The sequence below is a fragment of the Cricetulus griseus genome, chromosome 5 (assembly GCF_003668045.3).
Source record: "Cricetulus griseus strain 17A/GY chromosome 5, alternate assembly CriGri-PICRH-1.0, whole genome shotgun sequence".
In the NCBI taxonomy this organism is placed as follows: Eukaryota; Metazoa; Chordata; class Mammalia; order Rodentia; family Cricetidae; genus Cricetulus; species Cricetulus griseus.
The window spans coordinates 102,848,271-102,868,706 of record NC_048598.1 but is presented as its reverse complement, the minus strand read 5'-3'; the positions used below and the strand labels follow the sequence as shown (position 1 = coordinate 102,868,706).

General features: G+C 48.7%; 1 protein-coding gene across 1 annotated transcript in view; it reads right to left on the bottom strand.

Moving 5' to 3' along the window:
• The window catches only part of Prima1 (proline rich membrane anchor 1), a 48,109-nt gene that overhangs the window by 27,171 nt on the left and 502 nt on the right, over positions 1 to 20,436 (bottom strand). The window contains exon 2 of the mRNA XM_035444991.1: positions 15,349 to 15,484. Coding sequence (XP_035300882.1) covers positions 15,349 to 15,484 — 136 coding nt within the window. The remainder of the gene's footprint in view (positions 1 to 15,348; positions 15,485 to 20,436) is intronic.

Here is a 20,436-nt window from a genome sequence, read left to right as displayed (position 1 = left end):
AGGCAGGAAGTAGAGGTGGGGCTACCAGTCCAGGAGAACGTGGGGGAGAGGAGAGAGAGAGGCAACCAAGAGATGCCACGCTGCTGCTGAAGGAGTAACATGCTGGATTACGGGTAAACCACAGTCTCGTGGCAATACATAGACTAATAGAAATGGGTTAATAATTAAGAGAGAGCTAGCCAGTAAGAAGCCTAAGCCATTGGCCAAACTGTTTAATATCTGATATAGCATCGGGGTATCTATTTCGGGCTAAATGGCTGTAGGACCAGGCAGAACAGGAACTACCATCCACATGGACCACCCTGACACCCTTCTCCTTGCTTGCAGCCCTTCTCCCTGTTCTTTGTCCTGTCCTTGTCCTTTCCCAGGACAATCCCCATCATCGCCTGACTTACTCAAAAGTACATACAGCAGGCTCCTCTCTAGAATCTGAACCCTGCTGGCATCGTCTGGTCCCTGGATCACTGCAAGTGACCGGTCTTTCTGCTTCTGTCCATCATCTCTACAGCTCCCAGGAATCCCACTGGGAGCAGGTAAGACAGTGTTCCCCTTGGACTCCAGGCCCATGCCATCACAGCGGGCTCACAGACCCACTTTCTCTGCCCCTCTCCAGTCCTCATTTCTTACCTTGCTCTAGTCTCACGGGGCTCTGATGAGTCTCCAAACTCAGGCCTTAGCCCTGGCTGCCTTCGCCATCCACAGTACTCTTCCAGGTCTCTCCAAGCTTTCTCTCTGGCACTGTCTTCTCTTCCTGTGGCCTAGCCTACCCCAGCTAACTCCACCCCCACCATAACCCTTGCCTGCACCTCAGCCCTTGCTAGCACATCTGCTGCAGTCTGGCCCAAAGAATTCGAACACTGATTGCTTCTGATCTTTATCCCCAGCCAGAATGTCACTTCCACATCCATTTTGTCCTAGAGCATATCTCAAGTTCTGAAGACATGTTTAATAAAACATTTGAATGACTGAAAGTTGGCTTACTCCCAAATGTCCTCCCTCAGGCTCCTTGGGGCCGGGCTTTAGAACTTCCATCAGCACATGCCTGTAACAGTGTTGACCAGAACATCCATAGGGGGGCTTGAGTGGTCCTGACCACACTCATGCTGGCTTTTTCCCCTTTGGCTCTTGCTTTCCCCACTCTAGGCCAGTACATCTCCCTAGGGCCCAAATATCTCCCTAAGGCCAAGTGCATCTCTCCCCACCTTCCATGCCCATAGGGCTCTGCCTTCTCCTTGAAGTCCCTGGATTCTTCAAGCTCCGGTTGCTGACTGCTTTCCATGGCTGGACCCTGAATGAAACACCCACTTGTTTGGCTCCAAATCCTTCATCTCCTTCATGCTCTCCATCCACAGTGTTTGGGATCTCTGAATTTAGATGCCTGAGGGTAACTTGATAAAGGGCGGTATACACACAGCTTGTTGCTGCTCTAGCTAGCACTTCCGTCCTCAACTCCTTCCTGGCTCCCTTCCACATGTCTGGGTCATTCCTCAGACTCTCCCCCAGGCTCCCGGTCCTCATGAACCTCAAGCTCTGTTGTCACCCACCTCTCCTCCCTCTCTGCACTCTGCCCCAGTTCTCTCTGTGACTCAGTACCATTGTGAATGGTACCCACACAGCCCTGTCCTTAGTGCTAGTGAAAGTGTCTGCCTCAGCTTGAGACTCTAGATGCCAGTCTGTACTACTGCCCTGAGCTCCAGGGTCAGGTGTAGTAGCCACCACATCTGGCTTCGGTCCTTTCTCTTCTAACCCCCACCTCCCTATAGGTGTTTCCTGGGATCACCTCCAAAGTGGCCTCTTGTGCTTGACTCCTTGCTCAGCATCTGGAGAAACCTAAATCAGACAGGTCTCAAGAACTGCTAGCAAGTGACAAGCAGGACCTGATCAAACCCGAGTTCCCTCTCTGCTCCTCTCTCCTGGATAACCTTTCCCTGTCTTCATCACCCTGTCACTCAGGCATGCATTTATGCAAGCACCTGGCATGCATTTGCCACTTGACAAGCCCAGTACCACCAGTAGGGACAAAGATGTACAAACAGTCCCTGAGCTTGGGGATAGGAATAGGCACTCAATAGGCTAAACTAGTGGCTTTGTCCTGGACACAACTGGGACATCCTAGGTGACAGGACCCCTTCCCTCATCCCCTATGATGGGTACATTCCTAAGCATTGTCTTGACTCTCCCAACTGTACAATGAGTGAAAATGAGGCCCAACCAAGGGGGCAGGAGGCTTGCAGCTGTGACGTGTCACCTGGCTCCAAATCACATGCTGGGCAGCAGAATCAGGCCCTGGCTTGCAGAATCTATCCTGAGAATGGCTTGGAGGTAGTAAACAGATGTGCTCTTTCTTTAAGCACGGCCCTTCACACATCTCCTTTCTCAATTATCCATCACTTCGGGGAAACCAAGTCAGCACCCAAGTTTCCAACTCCAGCACCCCTTGCTTCCTAGCACCCCCTGCTCCATCTCGGCCATCTGCGAAAGCCAGCTCACAGCTCCTTTCCGGCAAGCACTCTCCCTAAGCAATGTATTCTAATTGATTGGTTTCTAATTTGGCTTCGTTTCTAACTTAAAATTCGAGTAGGGACATAAAACGGAACACAGAATGAAGCGGATAAAACAAGATGTTAAAAGTCATCTGTATCTGGGACCACGTGTTTTCCTCCATGCTTCCTAGTCAGTTTCATAGCCACAGTTGCTACAGATTTTAAGATAACAGTTTGCAATGACCGCTCATCTGTCTTGGTGCTAAGCTGGAGGTGGAATGAAAACAAGCCAGACACTCACAGAGCCTGATGTCTGCTGTGCTTGGGAAAGTTCCAGACTTGAGAGGCCTGGGTCTTGGTCCCAGGTACCTCATTGATAGTAACTTTGGGAGGGTCACTTGGGCCTTCTGAGGATATGTTCTCTTAGGGCCAGGTTTGTTGGGGAAGAGGGACCAACAGATGTTTTGGTGACATGACACTAGCTAGCTAGCCTCTCGCTACTAGGGTGCCAGTGACAGATGATACCCAAGAATTGCCACTTCAGATCCAAAGCCATACCCCCTCCCTGCTCCAGAGGGTATCCCACAGCAAACACAGAGTGCTTCCAGCCTTGGCACAGGCTTCATGCCTCGAAGATACTGCAGAGTGTGGTGTGTGGAGCATTGGCACACGAGGTTCAACAGATGTTTGATGAACACATTGTAGGGTGGCCCCGGGTCTCAAAGAAAAGAAGACTGTCTTCATTTACGTTCAGTGGGAACCCTGGCAGAAATCTTAAGTCTATTTTGACCTTTCAAAGCTGAACAGAGGAGTGGTCTGCTGGCCTCAGTGTGGACGGTTCATCATGCTCTGGGGCCCATGAAGAAACAAAGGAGATAGAAGGGGCGACTTGATTAAGGAGAAGGTTTACAGTAGTCTATGCTTGTCCCTGCCTGTGCCTACACCTCATCAGGTAAGCTCAAGGAAGAAACAAAGGAAGATATGATGGCCATCAAGTCCAGTGATGCCTAGCATGGACATGAGGTCTGACCCATCATCTTGTTGCTGCTGCTCACGTCTGCAGTTTTGGCAAGACCCTCCAAGCAGTGACAGTTCAGTGAGTGGGCTCAGCAAGCATACACTGCTGATCAGAAATGAACAGCTAACATGGGCTGGGAGGCCGTTGGTGCAGTGCTTGATACACAAGAATGAGGACCTGAAATTGATCACCAGAACCCCAGAACTTTAAAAAAGTCAGACTATGTGCTATACACTTGTCATCCTAGCATGAGGACACAGAACAGAGACAGGAGGATCCCTGGGGCTTGCTGGCTAGTCCACATGTCTTAATTAGTGGGCTGCAGCTCAGAGAGACCCTGTCTCAAAAAACAAAGTGTGTGGCCCCCAAGAAACAACAACTGAGGTTGACCTCTGGCCTCAATAAATATATACACACAGATGTGCCCTGTAGCCTAGCCTCTCTCATAGCCTCTCACATGAGCACACACGTGTCTACGTACACACACACACACACACACACACACACACACACACACACACACACACACACACAAAGAAACAGCTTCCATAAGAATGAACACATATGGAGCCAGGACCCTAACTCATCGCTGTCTCCCTCATCTCCACAGTAATTTGTCAGCATTTAGCAGCAGCAGGTGTGTTCTCATTTCACATCTGGAAGTTGAGATCAATGAATGACATGAGGAGGCTTGTTCAGGGTCATATGATTCCAGTCAGGGCAGCCTCCCTGAGAACCCCCAGCCCCGCCCCGTTGTGGAAGAAAAGTGGACCCAGAAAGAATGGGCTAAGAGATGCCCTGCAACACAGGCTCCTGGCCTCAGAAAGTAGAGCGGAGCTCCAGGCAGGAGCAACAGTTCAGCTGAAGTTGGATGGACTCTACCAAGTTGAATCTGACTCTGTTCCTTCAACACAGTCAGTATCTGATATCCTAGAACAGTGGTGTCCCTGAGGCCAGAGACAGAGGGAAGCCAACCCCATCACACCCATGTTTTCCCCTTGTGGGTGTAGATCCATCCTGCCTGTGCCTCACGAGTCACCTGGGCAGCTTTATAATGAGCTCGTGCAGAGTGGGATTGGGACATTTGGAAAGCTGGTGTGAGGTGCCGGGCTCAGGCAGCTGGGGTTCAGGCAGTCTCCTAGAAGAAGGAGCTCTGCACAGCCAGAGATGTAGCCCTACAGTGTGCCACAGGACGAACTCTTGATAAGTATGTGTTCAACAAATCAAGGATCAAAGATCAGTGACTTTTTCTGTGATCACACACATATTTAACAAGAAGCAATTTAATGAAGGAAGGGTCTATTTGGGCTTCTGGTTTTATGTATAGTACATCACAGTGGGGAAGGATTGACAGTAGGAGTTTGATATGTCTGGTCACGTTACAGCCACAGCCAGGAAGCAGTGAGAGACGAACACTGGTGCTCAGCTCGGGTTTTCCTTGTTACACAGCCCAGGAGCCCAGCCCATTGAACGGTGTCACCCACACTCATCAGTTAAACCTGTCCGGAAATGCCCTCACAGACATGCCCAGTGGTGGGTCTCTTAGGTGACTCTAAAGCCAGACAGGCCAAGACTAACCATCTTATGAGTAAATTAATGTACACAGAACTTTGTAATGTTTTCTTAGTTGCTAGATGCAAATTAATGAATGGAAAACTGAAATAATTTCTTTATTGAATAGAGAAAAGAAAATTCAGTTTAAAAAGAAAACATTTAATAACTAGAAACCCTGGAGGCTATTAAAGATCTCAAATCCTTGTCTGGTTACAGCATCACGCTGGGGAATACCCTGGGCTTGGTGTGCAGTAAATGTGAGAGCTGGCCCACTTTACAGATGGAAGAATAGAGGCTAACCTAGATAAGAAATTTGCTAAAGGAAGATTAACACTGACAAAAATCCTACTTATGGAGAGTTGGCCACTCACCAGGGACAGTGCCAGGCCTCATCTGTATTTTTTTTAATTTTCCACAACTACCTTTGAGATGGAGAAAACAGGAACTCTGACAGTCAGAGTGATCAAGATACAGTTGTAAAGAGCCTGAGCCCAGCTGGCTTCCAGGTCCTGCTTCCACGCCCAGGAATGTGGACCAGTGCTGAGTTGAAAACAGTGCCTCCAGCAAAAGTCCCAGGAATCTAACTTTGCAGCCCCGGGATCTCAGCTTACATGTGATCACAGGTCCACTGGCATCCGTGGCCATCCCGGCATCCCTTCAGAGCACAGCACACACCGGCTCCCATTTTCCTGCCCTGCATCTCCTGCGAGCTGTCACAGTTTCTCTCCCACCCCATGCATATTCGAAGTAAGTACTAAGACTGTAGAGACCCTTCTGACATTGCATTCTCAGAAGCCAGCCTATGCCTGAGGAACAGAAGATACACACATACATGCATACACACACACACACACACACACACACACACACACACACACACACACATACACGCTCACATACATACATACACACATACATACATACATACACACATACATGCTCACATCACGCATACATACATACACACATACATATACACATACACACATACATATACACATACACACATACATATACACACATACATACACACATACATGCATGCATGCATACACACATACACATATATACACATACACACATACCTATGGGAAATAAACTACTGAGGACCATGGGCTAAAGAGCTGGAGTTGTCACTAAGGATCCAGCGGGATCCTGAGCAGTTGTGGCTACCTAGGCAAGGATCCAAGCACTAGTCAATGAGTTACAACATATCTAAAAGCTGGGATGATTGCTATAAAGGAAAATGAAAGGCCAAAGAGCACGTGTCTGTATGGGTATGTTGTTAAAGAATGGCGTGGCTGCCAGGCATAACTGTGGTATAATGGCAGCATTAGGAAGACTGGCGGGAGGGGGAAACACCATTCAAGGTTAGCCTGGGATACAAAGAGAGTTCAAGATCAGTCTGAGCGTATCTAAAAATAAAAACAAACAAACAACAAACAACAAACAAAACAAACAAACAAATAAACAATCAAGGGCTCCGGATATAGCTGGGTGAGGTCATTTGCCTGGCATGTGCGAGGTCCTGAGCTCCAAATATAGCATTGAAAAAGAAACAGAAAGAGAGAGAGATACAGAGACAGAGACAGAGACAGACAGACAGACAGACAGACACACACACCCAGAGAGAGAGAAAGAGTGTGTGTGTGTGTGTGTGTGTGTGTGTGTGTGTGTGTGTGTGTGTGTGTGTGTGTGTAAAGGAAGTAAGTGGATTCTCTATTCTCTGACCCTCCCCAGTAAGGTCTAACCCTTGATGAGCCATCTCTGGCCACTTGATTCTATGGAACAGGGACACAACAGGCACATTGTTGTATGGCTTTTTCAGCCACACTATCAAAAGGGATGCACCTCCTGCCTGCCTTGCAACCTTGCAACTTGGCCTCCATGTTGTAAGGAAGCCTGGACCACCTACGCAGGTGCTCTAGAGGATGGTCCAGTTGGAGACCCCTCCAACCAAGTGACCCAAGCCACTAGCAACCGCCAGACCTGAGAGAGCAAGTCTTTGGGATGACCCAGCCCCAAGCAGTTAACTACAACTTCATAGAAGGTAAACAGGGAGAACGTCCTGGAGGGATCAGTGGACCCTGTAACCTGGGGAGGGAGGTAACAACACATGTGTGGGTCATCTACTGAGGCAGCTTGTTCTGTAGCCTATGAAGCTGGGATAGGGCTGGGGTGAGGTGAGATGTGCATGAATTAATGTGAACCCCCCAAAGGCAGCCTGGCCCTTCCAGCTGGGCAGCCTGGAACAAGCAGCTCGTCCCTTCTGAAGCTCTGATCCATTCAGACGAAGTGAAGATAATGCCACTGTGAAGAAAATGCTGCTATTACAAAAGAATGTCTGAGGGCTCACAGAGCTCCTGCCTGCTGGACCAGGGGACCTAATATCATCTTCTTCCTAGTGTTTAAAGAAAAGGGGGGCATTCTAGCTGAGCATGGTGGTATGTGTGTGTAAACTCATTACCTGGAAGACTGGAAGAAGGAGGACCTACAGTTCATGACCAACACTGCCTACCTTATGAGACCTTGCCTCAAAAATAAAATACTCCACAGCTTTCACAGCTTAACTGGAATCTTTCTGTTAATGCATGACTCTTGGAGCATAAGGGACTCAAGCGATGCCATTCTTAGCTCCATCACCACTGTGTGGACTTGGGGGAGTCACTTAACCTCTCTTCTGATTTGTGTAAGAATAAGATCTATCCCAGTGCTTTGAAGTCCTTGGGCTCTGTGGACACGCTGGCTCATGCCTCTGTGCTACCATAGCTATTTCTGGCCTGTCCACCTCGAAGCCCAGCTCATAGAGGGGCTGTGCATGGTTTTCCTTGAGGGCTGGTACACAGTTCATCCTCCCATGGCCTGGGTGATTTGAGTCACAGGTGGGGACAACAGGCCACAGCTGACATTTACAAAGCAAACTCAGGCCCTCAGTTCTGGTGGCTGCCATCGGCTTTGCCTGGGTATTGTCCCTCAACACCTACTAGAATACCATCATGGAGGTTGGGGACCCCACTTGACTCTGAGGATGGTAGGCTGGAATGGACTGTCCTAGAAGGGATGCAAATGGATGTCTCAGAGCCCTTTTTCCTTTATGCTGAAGACTTGTGGAATCTTAACGTTTGTGGGAAGAGCCCACTCCATCTCAAGTTTAACCCCAGCCAGGTTCCAGAATCCTATTTAGACCACTGCCAATCTGATGGTTAGTGGCCTAAGATTACTACAATTGTCAGCCTTAGTAATTCCTTTTTGAGAGAGGTTCTCACATAGTCCAGGCTGGCTTTGGACTCACTGTATAGTCAAGGATGACCATGAACTGCTGATGTGCCTGTGCCTCCCAGGGACTGGAATTGCAGGTGTGAACACTTATTCCCAGTTTAACCTTAATAAAAGTTACATTACATGTGTGTGAGTGAGTGTTCGTGAGAGTGTGTATATGTGTGTGTGAGAGTGTGTGTGAGTGTGTATGTGTCTGAGTATGAGTGTATGTGTGAGTGTGTGTATATGTGAATGTGAATGTATGTGTGAGTGTGTGTGTGAGTGTGTGTGTGTGAGTGAGTGTGAGTGAGTATGTATATGACTGTGTGTGTGAGTGAGTGTGTGTGTGAGTATGTGTATGACTGTGTGTGTGAGTGAGTGTGTGAGAGTGTATATATGTGTGTGTGAGAGTATGTGTGTATGTGTGTATGTGTCTGAGTGTGAGTGTATGTGTGAGTGTGTGTATATGTGAGTGTGTGAGTGTGTGTGAGTGAGTGTGTATATGACTGTGTGTGTGAGTGAGTGTGAGTGAGTGTGTATATGACTGTGTGTGTGAGTGAGTGTGTGAGAGTGTATATATGTGTATGTGAGAGTGTGTGTATGTGTGTATGTGTCTGAGTGTGAGTGTATGTGTGAGTGTGTGTATGTGAGTGAGTGTGAGTGTATTGTGAGTGTGTGTATATGTGAGTGTGTGAATGTGTGTGAGTGAGTGTGAGTATGTGTATGACTGTGTGTGTGAGTGAGTGTGTGAAAGTGTGTATATGTGTATGTGAGAGGGTGTGTGTGTGTATGTGTGTATGTGTCTGAGTGTGAGTGTATGTGTGAGTGTGTGTATATGTGAGTGAGTGTGTGTGAGTGTGTGTATGTGAGTGTGTGAGTATGTGTGTGTGAGTGTGTAAGTATTGTATGATTGTGTGTGTGAGTGTGTGAGAGTGTGTACATGTGAGTGAGCATTGTGTAAGCGTGTGTGAGTGTGTGCATGTGTGTGAGTATGTGTATGAATGTGTGTGAGAGTGAGTATGTGAGTGATGCATGGTAGAGGTCAAAGGACATCTCACAGAGCCAGTTTCTCCTTCTGCCTTGTGGATGCTGTGGATCGAATGAATTCAGGCTGTCAGACTTGGCAACAAGCACCTTACCATCCCACCAGCCTTGCCTTCACATTTACTACCTGCTGCTTGCTGACTGGTAACTGGATTCCAGACTCTCCACGGAGTTCACATTACATAGAGACCATGTGACCACCCACGTGCGACAGGGTCGGCTGCTTGTCCTGGTTCACAGCAGCTAAGGAGCCCAAGCCACTCACATGGCTAATGAACAAAGGTCTAGAGGGCAGGAAAGCCAGGCTCTGAGTCACAGCTCTGTGACACCACCTTTGGCATGGCATGGGGTTTGCCCAGAGTAGCCTACAGAATCTCCAGTCTTCACAGCAGTCCCTTCCCAGGTGAGGAAACAGGTCCCGGGAAAACTGCAGCTGGCCTGACATCACAGAGCTGAGGGACAGGGCCTGGTGGGTATCCAAAGCCCTTTGATTTAACTGTCATCCTTTGGGGCTCTGCTTCTCAAAGTGCCCCCCCTCCCCCCATGACTAAGAATCAGCCTCACATGAAAGTAGTGATGAATTCAGGTTTTAGGCCCCATGCTGACCTGTTGAGAGAGGGATCCTGGGGATAAGGTCCAGCATCTTCTTAAGACAGCTTCCCAGGGGCTTCTGAGGACCCTGCTCTGGACCCCCTGTGGCTACAGCTCACAAACTCACTAAGGGTGATGCCACCAGGCAGGTGCCCTTTGCCCTATGTGTAAGGGTTACATGTGGAGTACAAAGAACAAGTTGGCAGCAAATAAACATACTGTTCAAGAACCTTCCATGGCATGCCAGGCATGGTAGTGCATGTTTGTAATCCCAGTACACAGAGGGTGGAGATGGAAGATCTCAAATTTGAGGCTAGCCTGGACTACATACTGTCTCAACAAATTCACTCACTCACTCACACGAACCCTCTGTATCACAAGAACTACTTGCAGACACCTTCCTAGTGTCAGGAAGGGTGAGGGGTGTTTTGACAGTGGCACAGAGCTGGTCCCTACAGAATACAGGGCAGGCCCATCCTTAGGGCCATATGTAATAAATACCCCCAAATGAACATAAGAGAAAACAATTTTAAAATTCTCCCTGCCTTTGTCAGGGACCCATGGCTGAGGAGTTTCCACGACAGGAGACTTTTGGGACCCAGGAGAGTCTTGGGTAAACTGGGATGCCCTCGTCACCCTGAGCAACAAGGAAGTGGCCGAGTGCTCTTTGAATGATGAAGGAAGTCTTCTCAGTCACATGGAGGCCACCCACGGATCCCTGCACCAAGGCTTGTCTCTCTCCTTGTGCTGTCTACTCCAGACACATGTTCCCCAGCCTTTGTGCCTCTGTGACAGCTGCTTCCTGTCCATTCAGCCTTCCCCACTTCCTCCTTAAGTCCTCTCTCTCTCCATCCATGCCCATGTGGTAGAAGATGGAGACATCACGACAGACATTTCACAGGGTGAAATTAGACCAACCCGTTTCTAAGGCAGAATCTCCTTCAGAGATCCTGTCAACCAGCCCCTGTAAGCCAGGAGCTTTCCATGCACTGGTCAGGGCTGAGGCCTGAGGAAAGTTTTCTTGGCTTAAATGGCCAGCGCATCCCCTTTGGGAATGTGATGGTCTTTCCTCAGTAGCATCCCGTTAGCCTCTGAGTCTAGCAGGTCTCCTCGAGTTTCTTCTTTCTAAAATGATTTCCCTGGTATGAGCTGCAGACACAGTTGCCTAGAACCTGCAGTGTTGAGGGGATCCTGTAGCTTAGAGCCATAGGGATAACAGAGGGATCGAGAGAGACCAAGACTGAAAGGCAGGAGAGAGATAAAGAGAATCCCAAACTATTATCATTTGAATCCAAGGACACGGCAGATTGAATGCTGCCACATTCTGATTCATGAGCTTAAAGGCTATCATCTTTCTCTCTAACTTTTGTATTGCAGAAGTCACTTCCAGAAGTATTTCTAGAGAGCAAAGACGGCAGTGGGGATGGAGAAAGGACAAAGTACAATGACACATATGTGTGGAAATGCCATAGTCAAACGTATTACTTTGCTGTGGAAGGGTTGTTATCAAACTCTTACTCTGATGCAGGCCCCACAGGCTACACTACTGACCTGGCAAGGCAAGAAGTGCCTACTGTGTGATCGTGGCATGACTGTTATAGGGGTAGCCAACCACCTTCTACTTGGAATTGAGGACTGCTCCACTAGAGGGAGATGGGGTTTAGTGCTGTAAACGTAGTCAAAAGCCCATGTCATAGACCATCTGGAGGCAGCTACAAGCTACTGCTATCATTTTGCTAAATGGATATTATGTGTCAACACACGTGCCTTCTAAATATTTATGTAAATGCCCATAGGAGAAGCTTTTTGTTGCTATCAGTAGCAATAATTGCAAAGAGAATAGGTGTTGAATGTTTGGCCCTCAGTGAACCATGTTTATCACTTCCTCTAAGGCTCATGTAGGGTAGAAAGAATGTAAACGCCAAAGGAGGAGTGGAGGGCTGTGGAATGCAATCTCTTCTGGGCATGGCATGGCTGTGGCATTCTTGAACTCCCAGCACCTATGATTATCTGCACAAGACTGGGCTTTTCAATATTTTGTCAAAGAGGAGGAAAGGGCTCACACAGTCCCACTCTTCCCCAAGGATCTATTGGCAGTTGACATTTGTTGAGGGAGAAAGTGTAAGTGATGTAGCCACTGGCAAGTTGCCTATGCTCCTGGAAATAACCTCTCACCCATGCTTCTAGAAGTGACCACGAAACTCACCAGGGCACCAACAAATACAAATAAAAGGTGTGAAAGGAGGAAAGTGACCAGCTGGTAGTGGAACCCAGTGAGAACTGGGTAGTACAATGGAGGTCAATTACAATCAAAATCCATTACAGACAGAAGAGTCATTTCTGCCGATGTTCATAACTAAGCATCCTGCTATTGTTACAACCACACTACTATCTTCTCATCCAGGAGCCTCCTCCCGCACACAGCTCAGCTTTGTCCCCTCTACCACATGGCACCCTCTCTGCCCTTAACTTCCTTTTCTGCAGCACCCAGCCTGATTTAATGCATCAGAGAGCTCTTAACATCAAATAATCTCAAGATACCCCACACTCTTGTCTGACAGGTCAATGCTAAGATACTCTGGGTTGTTGATGTCTCTGAGCAGAGGGTGTGATGGCCTGCCATTCACCTGCCTAACATTTCTGTTAGCTCACTGCTGTCCAGGAAGTGTCCCAAAAGATGGGGCCCTGTCCCTGCAGTACTGTGGACTTTAGACAGCAGGCAGTGTTCCAACACACTGAAGCTCTTACAATTTGGATCCTGAATGCCCTCCAAGGGCCACATGTTGAAGGCTTGGTGCCCAGTCTGTGGTACAGCTGGGAAGAGTGGGGCACTTAGGAAGTGGGGCCTTGTAGGAAGAAGTTAAGTCATTAGAGCTGTGACCTTGAAGGGAATTCTGTGGCCCCAGGCCTTTCCTTACTCCCTTTGCTTCTTGGTGGCCAGAATATGAACAGGTCTCCTCCACTGTTCACTCCCACATAATAGACTGTGTGCTGACACACATATCCAAAGCCCAGGGTCAAGCAACCATACCCTGAGCCCTCTGACACCTAGTCAAAATATCCTTTCTGATTAGTAAGGTGATTATCTCAGGTATTTTGTTACGGTGACAGGAAGCTAACACACAATCTGTAATGGCCTCATCACTGCCAACATAACATGCTTCTTTTGATTCTCTTACAAGCCCTCTGATTTACATCACAAAACACCGGCTTGTTTCCCCTGGACTTGTTTCTATGGGCACCTTCTATCTAAGCAAGCAGTCCTGGTTTCTTGTGTATGACTTCTACAAAGCAGTCTATGGAAACAGGGGTGAATGTACACAGGAAAACTCAGGCAGATGAGGGGTGATGCTTGGACGTGGGGAAACTGATGAGCCATGATTCTCGGGAAGGCTTGCTCACCCAAGCCTTGGAGGCCCACAGACCCAGAAGATCTGTCCCATGGCCTTTTAAACCCTGCTGTGATTTGGGTGTCATTTGCCCCAGTAAAACTCACGTTAAGACTTACTTGGTTGGCTGCCAACACAGTGATACGTGAAAGTGGTGCCTTAAAGGGGGATTAATGTCATTCTTAAGACACCAGATGGATTCTCTTGGGAATGGGTAAGCCCCAAGAGAAGCTTGTTCTGCTCACATCTGCACATTCCTGCCTGTCCTTTAGTCCACCATGTCATGAAACAGCAGGAGGCTCTTCTCTTACCAGACGCTGCTCCAGCTTTAGGTATTCCCGACAACATAAAGCTTTTCTCTTTATAAACCACCAGGCCTCAGGTACTGTTTTATAGTAACAGAAAATGGATGAAGACACCCCCACTGAAGGACTGTGGTACTCAAGATGGGTCTCACACAGTCCTATCTCCCAGACTTTGCCCAGCCTTTGTCCATGCTGTAGTCCAGTTGGATGTCTTCTCCACACAACCTCCCTATCAGCCCAGGACAGTCCCATTTATCTTACCGACCAGGTTCTGCATGAATGTGGATCATGTGCCAATAATTTATTCACTTCCCCAGCCAGTACTTACAAAAAACCACAGCCCCCACCCCAGGTTGAAGACAGTAGGAAGGCTAATTTGAATTTTAGGGGTGGAATCTTGCCTAACCACTTGGGAATTTCCAGTGTCCCTGGCAAACGATTTCCATATTCTCATAGGCCACCCCGTGGGTTGCTGATATGATGCCCTCTGTAGAGTTGGGTGATCACAAAAAGACAAGACAATCCTCCCCTGTGTCCAGTGCAGGTAGCAACACAAGGAGTTTAAGGGATCCTGGCTGAATGTGTGAAGCTATTAGATCCCAGCACTCTGGGGACCAGAGACTGGGTGGAGAGGATGTCTTCGGAAAAGAATGTGACATCTCCAAGGACAGGTACTGAAGGCCAGCCCTTAGAACAGGCAGATGGGGTCTCTCAGGATGGGCAAGTCAGAGAGCATCAGGCCAGAGCAGAGGGCCTGATGGGATTCGGTTCTCACTCAAACCTGCAGCTGAGTGACTTCAGATCATGCTAAGCCCCGCCCCAAAGGCTCTGACTCATAGATGTAAAGTCAGCTAGAGAGGCTGTAAATAGGTTATTTGGGGTTACACTCCTAGAAGCATGAGGTTGCAGGGTACCCATAAAAAGGAAGGAATCTATACAAACTGCAAAGATGACCCTGAACACTGTATTGCCAACTAGGTACCAAAAGGCTGGACACACAGCCTGGCAGGGATGGAACCTCATCAGGGTTATTTAAAGCACACCCACGCCTAATTCAGTGGAAATATGACATGATCATAGACATGCTACAGGGCAAACCTGAGGGGCCCATCTACAGCTCAGAATCTCCTCTAGAGAGCTCAGGAACCACTGCTTGAAGCAGGAAACTTGACTGTGCAGAAGTCGGGACTGAGGCCATTTCTGGCTGAAGAAGTGCTCCTTTGTTTGCTTGACCCAGCAATTGAATTGTTCAGAGATGCAGTCACCCAGGGAGGAGGCGAGCCCAAGAGGCTCCCAGATCTTTGCCTTTGGTGCTAGCCTAACTGCCTCCTTAAACAGGCATCAGATTTGAAAAATTAAAACTGTATGGCTGGGGTACTTAAGATCATACCCAGCAGCTGACCCCTTTAAAGATCTGGCCTTCGGAACATTCCAGGCTGGGTCACTTATCAAATGGAGATTGACTTTTATCCGATTAACCGATGGAGAAGCATCCTTCTCCATCTCACAGGAGCATTCTGGGGGAGCATCTTTCTGCAGACTGCAGGGGAAAGTTGGGCCTTGGCTTCCCTCCCGCTCGGCCAGTGGAAAATTACAAAGAAGACAGAGCTGTCCTCCATCTCATCTCGTTCATCAGCTCTTCCCAGGCACAGAAAAACATATAGAGTACCCCCTCCCAAAAAAACAATGAATGAGCCTTCACTTACCTGGAGCGGAGAGTAGTCTGGGAGGTGGTGGAGGTGGAGGCGGAGGGGGTAGAGGGGGTGGGGGCCGGCACTGGCAGATGTGTTGGCAGCTGTCAGTCACCTTAGAACAAGACTTCTGGGGCTCAGCATGCGTCACCTGCAGATACGGACACAGCCAGGAGACATGGGAGGCCACGAGGCAGCTAGAAGCTGGACTGAGCCTGCCCCAAGTCCATTCTAGGCCACAACTTGGGATTCTTCATTAAGACCAAAGCAGGCAGAATAGACAGGAGTCAAAGGGTTTATACCCAGAGAGTGGCAGCTAGACAGCACAGGTTAGACCCTCTTTCTAATCACAGCTCATTCAACCATTCTGTGTCTGTGTGGGGCAGGGTCCCCCATCCGGAGAGGGGACCTACCTGGCTGGGCCTTGGTCTACATCCTATGTGACCAAGGGACAGGATCATCTTCTGGTGTTCTCTGGGTACCATTGTGTAGTTTGTGGGGAACACATCTACCAAATCATCCAATCCCCCCAGCACACCCCCCCAAGTGCTTCCTTACTGCTTGGCAAGCCTCTATGCATCCGTCTCTCCCTCCCCCACCCTCCTGTCATCCCTGGCCATTGCATAGACTGTCCTGGTGTCTGGAATGTTCTCCCACCTGACATACTTTGTCACCATTCAGCCCTGCTGTCACTTTCCTGGCCAGGCTGAATCTCCTTCTCAGAGGTTCCTTGGTGTCAGGTCTCATTTCCACTACTTAGTTCTAGCCTGTCTTCAGTGTGGGATTGTAGGCTAAGCCAGGACAGTGCTATGCCTTGGCTTCCCTCTCAGTGTTAAAACCAACAACCAAGGGAAGGGCCCAGCATTCCCAGAGAGCTGGCCATTGAATGAACAGACATCAAAGACTGGACCAGAACCTGTGCCTCATGGGTCTGGGCCTGGATCTTCCTGGGATGGGTCTCTGCTTCTTGATGTCGGCTACAGAAGGTTGTGATCAACAGTGGTTCCTCATTCTAAGTGTGTCCTGAGACCCCTCAGGCAGCTCCTGTACATTCCTGCCTTAGCCTTACCTATGACCTGTGAACTCAGACTTTTGCAGCGGAGCTAGGCCTGGGGTGTTTTGCTTTAGTCTCCCAGTCAAACACAGGGAAAGCCAGCCTGAGAACCCTGGGTTAGATAGGTGGGTCCCCTAGAGTCAGTCCCTCAGATGTGTGAGAGGGGCCACAGGGCTGGGTGCTCCCTATGTACTTGGTGGCCCAGCAGATGCATAGTGAATGTCAGGCTGGCTGTGACTCAAGTCAATATATCTAAGAGGCCAACAGGCTTCTACAGATCACCTCTTGGTATTTTAAAGGGCCACTGACTATGTTTCTGAGCCAGGACGGCAGCCCTGTCTCCCATGGGAAGGGTGTATCCTTAGAGTGTGTGCTTCCTTCATTCCTGCATTGACATGACTCAATTGTCAGAGTCGGGGGTAAAAAGACCAGACTCTCTGTCATATATGTCTGAGCCCCTCCTCCAATCAGCCTGACCCCTGCTTTGCTCTAGATGACCACAGTCTAAGAGCTTGAACATGGGAACTTCACACCATGCCCAGACAAAGCAATTACTTTCCCAGTCTCCAGGGCACTCTCAATGAAGGAGAGTTCAGGAAGAGCACATCGGTTTGACCTGGCTGGACATCATAACCTACTCTTTTTTGTGTGTGTCTGAGAGGATATAAGGGTGCAGATCTATGAGGGTGTTTAACGTGATCAGATGACAGGCAAGAAAATTGAGACCAATTTTCAAGGCTGAAGGAGGAAGAAATGAAGGAGCTGGCTCGTGGCATTTGAAAACTCAGTGGCTCCTCGTCTCTCTGTAAAGGCTCCACTAAGACCCATGTGAACAACTTCTCAACACCCTATGCTCACAGAAGGGCCAAGTCTGAGCTGGCTGTCCTTCTTGCCAAGGGGTGGGCTCTAGCTGGGGCCCCACTGGAGTTTCCTATAGGTACTTCTGCATCAACCTAAGACTGGTAGTCTCCATCCATTGAACCCTTTATCCACCAACAGGCTTCTCTTCATCTTGCAAACATTCCTCTTTGGGGCAAGTCCCCCTGCTGTTTTATACTGCCTGTCCCCCCCCCCGCCCGCAGGAAACTACAGGTGTCTTGGGGCAGACAAGTAAGTGGCTTGTGTTGTATTCATACTGAGAAAGTGATATGCATGCTAAGCCCTGTTAGCAACATGCTGTCTTCCCTTCACGAGGAGGACAGATAAGGGAAGCTTATTAGCCATATGATAGGTGAGAGAGGGGTTAGCCTAAATAATGGGCTCGGCATACAACCCAACACTGTCCAGAGCCCTGTGACCGTCTGATGCTCGTCTTTGGTACTTTTCTCATTGGCTGTGAAGAGTTCAGTTTGACTCACCGCCCCAGGGAGAGCCATCGTGGTAGGAAATGCCCAGCAGCAGGAGGCTGGTGTGGCTGGTCACATTGTGTCCACTATCAGGAAACAAGGGACATAAATGTGGACAGAGGCAAACATGGACTTTGTTGGGAGCAGGGCTAGAGGTCATTTGTGGGATATTCTGGCTGAGAATTTGGCTGCATTTTGACCATATCCTGAAATGCGAGTTAGATTCAAGGCCAGTTTGTGTGGCTCTCACATCCAGTGTGGATGCTGCCTCCTAAGCATGTCCAAAATTTACCTGCCTCTCTCCATTCCCCCTGCTACTGCCCTATACCAGGTATCCATGCCTACTGAGTAGCCTCTTACCTAGTATAGCTAGGGAAGCTGTCTGGTTAAATTTGAACGGTGGATATACACTAAACGACACTGCAGATGACGAATGCCCCGAGTATTGTACAGAATATACTCATGCTAAAAGCGAAAACGGACCTTGCATCTGCTCAGTATGGTAACCCTGCTCTCCCTGTAGACCTCCTTGACCCTTAGGGTCTTATGCCCTGGAATCAGAATCCATCCTCTCTGCCAATCTAGGCTGAGATGTCTAAAGTGACAATCTAAGACAGTGGCATGACTGACTTTGAACTCTTCATTGTCCCCGGGAGTCTGAGAATCAAATCTCAACTTCAAGACAGTCAGGGGCTCGCCTGCTCCTCTTCTTCCCGGGTCTTTCCATGCCTCATCCTTGCCCTTGGCTTCAGCCTGTCCTCTCTGTCAAGGTGCTTTACCATCCAGTGGTAACACCTCAGTGGGAGGTTTCTTGATCTCTTTTTCCAGGTCTAAGCCATTTGTTCCTCCTGAGAGCTTTTGTCTGCAATAACTTGTTTAATGACCTTGCTGGCACAGTCTGTCAGTGCCACAAGGACGGGGACCACTAAGCCACTTGCATTTGACACACAACCTGTCATCCAGGAGGTGCCCGGTAAAAGCTACTGCTGGAAAATGCAAGCTGAGGGAGTTGAGTGCAGGACTCAGATTCTGCAAGATCTGGGAGAGCTTCGCTTCATGCCAGCACACAGAGGCGCATAAGGGCCAGATCCAAGCCTGTCTCTCTGGCACTGGCTGTAGACAAGTGCCCACAAGGGTGATGGCTTCTGGCATCTTTTAAGGAGATAGACCAGCACCACAGTAACTTGATGAGACACACTCTTGTCACACCTAATAAATCTGCCAGCCTGTCATCCTCTTCCCTTACAAGAAAAAAAAAAAAAAAAAGAATCAACTGAAGTGAACTTAGAAGAACCCTAAATCACAAAAGCTCCATTGCAGACTCGTTAAAGGGGGGAGGAGGGTTAAGGAACGCTCCCACCAACCTTTGGCAATTCAAGTGCCACTGGACTTAAGCAACTCTGTGTCTTATCATCTTGCCACAGTCAGAGGTTTCCGACAATTTCAAGGGAGGAACCTACCACACAAGGGACCCAGGTTTCTTCCCTGGTCCATTAATCACAAGACAGTTGTATCAGGCCTATCCTTTAACCCTCTGGAGGATTCTTAGGAAGAATGCTCGTGGAAGCAGTGGTGGCTCCAAGCTCTTTCTCTATGTCAGGGAAACTCCTGTGACCTGACAGGTTTATCCTCTCCGCTTAAAGAGGAACACATGGCCTTATGAGCTTGCATGCTTCCTCCTCGCTCCTGTGTTCGTTTCTGAATCCAGCTCTCCTGCTAAAAACAAAACCCATTCATTCCCAAGCTCCCTTCCTTTCCCCTGCTCTCTCTGCTCCTATCATTTGTAGATTAATTTTCCAGAGCTTCAAGCCAAGATCTTGCCCATTCTATTTAACTGGAGGACTCTTTTCTAATTGATTTTCATGAGAATTGATTTGTATTGAGTTTGAGAATCCGAAACACACTCGCACAATTGCTTTTGTAAAAACTGCCCGCCTGCAGGACACACAGAGCTGGGTTTTGTTTTGTTTTGTTTTGTTTTGTGGCAGTGGCAGTGGCAGTGGCTCTTCTCTTTAGACCCCTCTCTAATGCACAGGGCAGCCAGCAATGTTACCAGTGCTCTCTGGGTCCTAACTGAAAGGTCTTTGGGAAGACAGGGAACGAAGCATATGCATGCACAAACAGGTGAACTCAGCAATGAAGCTCAGATAGAATTTGAGCCAAGGGACCTAGTCTCAATGGCCCAAGGGTTGAGAACTGACAACTCTGAGTCTAGAGGACACAGAGCAAGTTTAAACAAAGCAGTCATAAGCCAGAGGCAGGCCAGAGCAGAGACAGCAGAAGCGTTGGACTGGGCTGGGTGTGGGGTGCCTCTGGAAGGTGATGGAGATAGGGGTATCTGTCCAGTGGATGGCAGGGCTGGTAGCACCTTACATCCCAGTAACAGCAGGGACAGCTTCTAACCACATTTCCTATGGCCCAGGTGATGTATCCAGCAAACAAGTACTGAGCCCAAAGCAGTAAGAAAGGAGAAATCCAGATTCAGAGAGCTTCAGCATGTCGTCCAGTCCCTTGGCTGGTGAAGGACACAGCTGGGCATGGGAACTTGGGCAGGACTAGAGAACATCCCTCTCCCCATCCAACCCTCTCCCTGCTTGAGGAGTAACTACAATTGGGGGGGTGCTTGCTTAGTCTCTACCTGGGAGACTGGGGGATCAAATGTGAGGGATTTGCCCTCAGGTTGCCTTGACAGATATTCTGTAT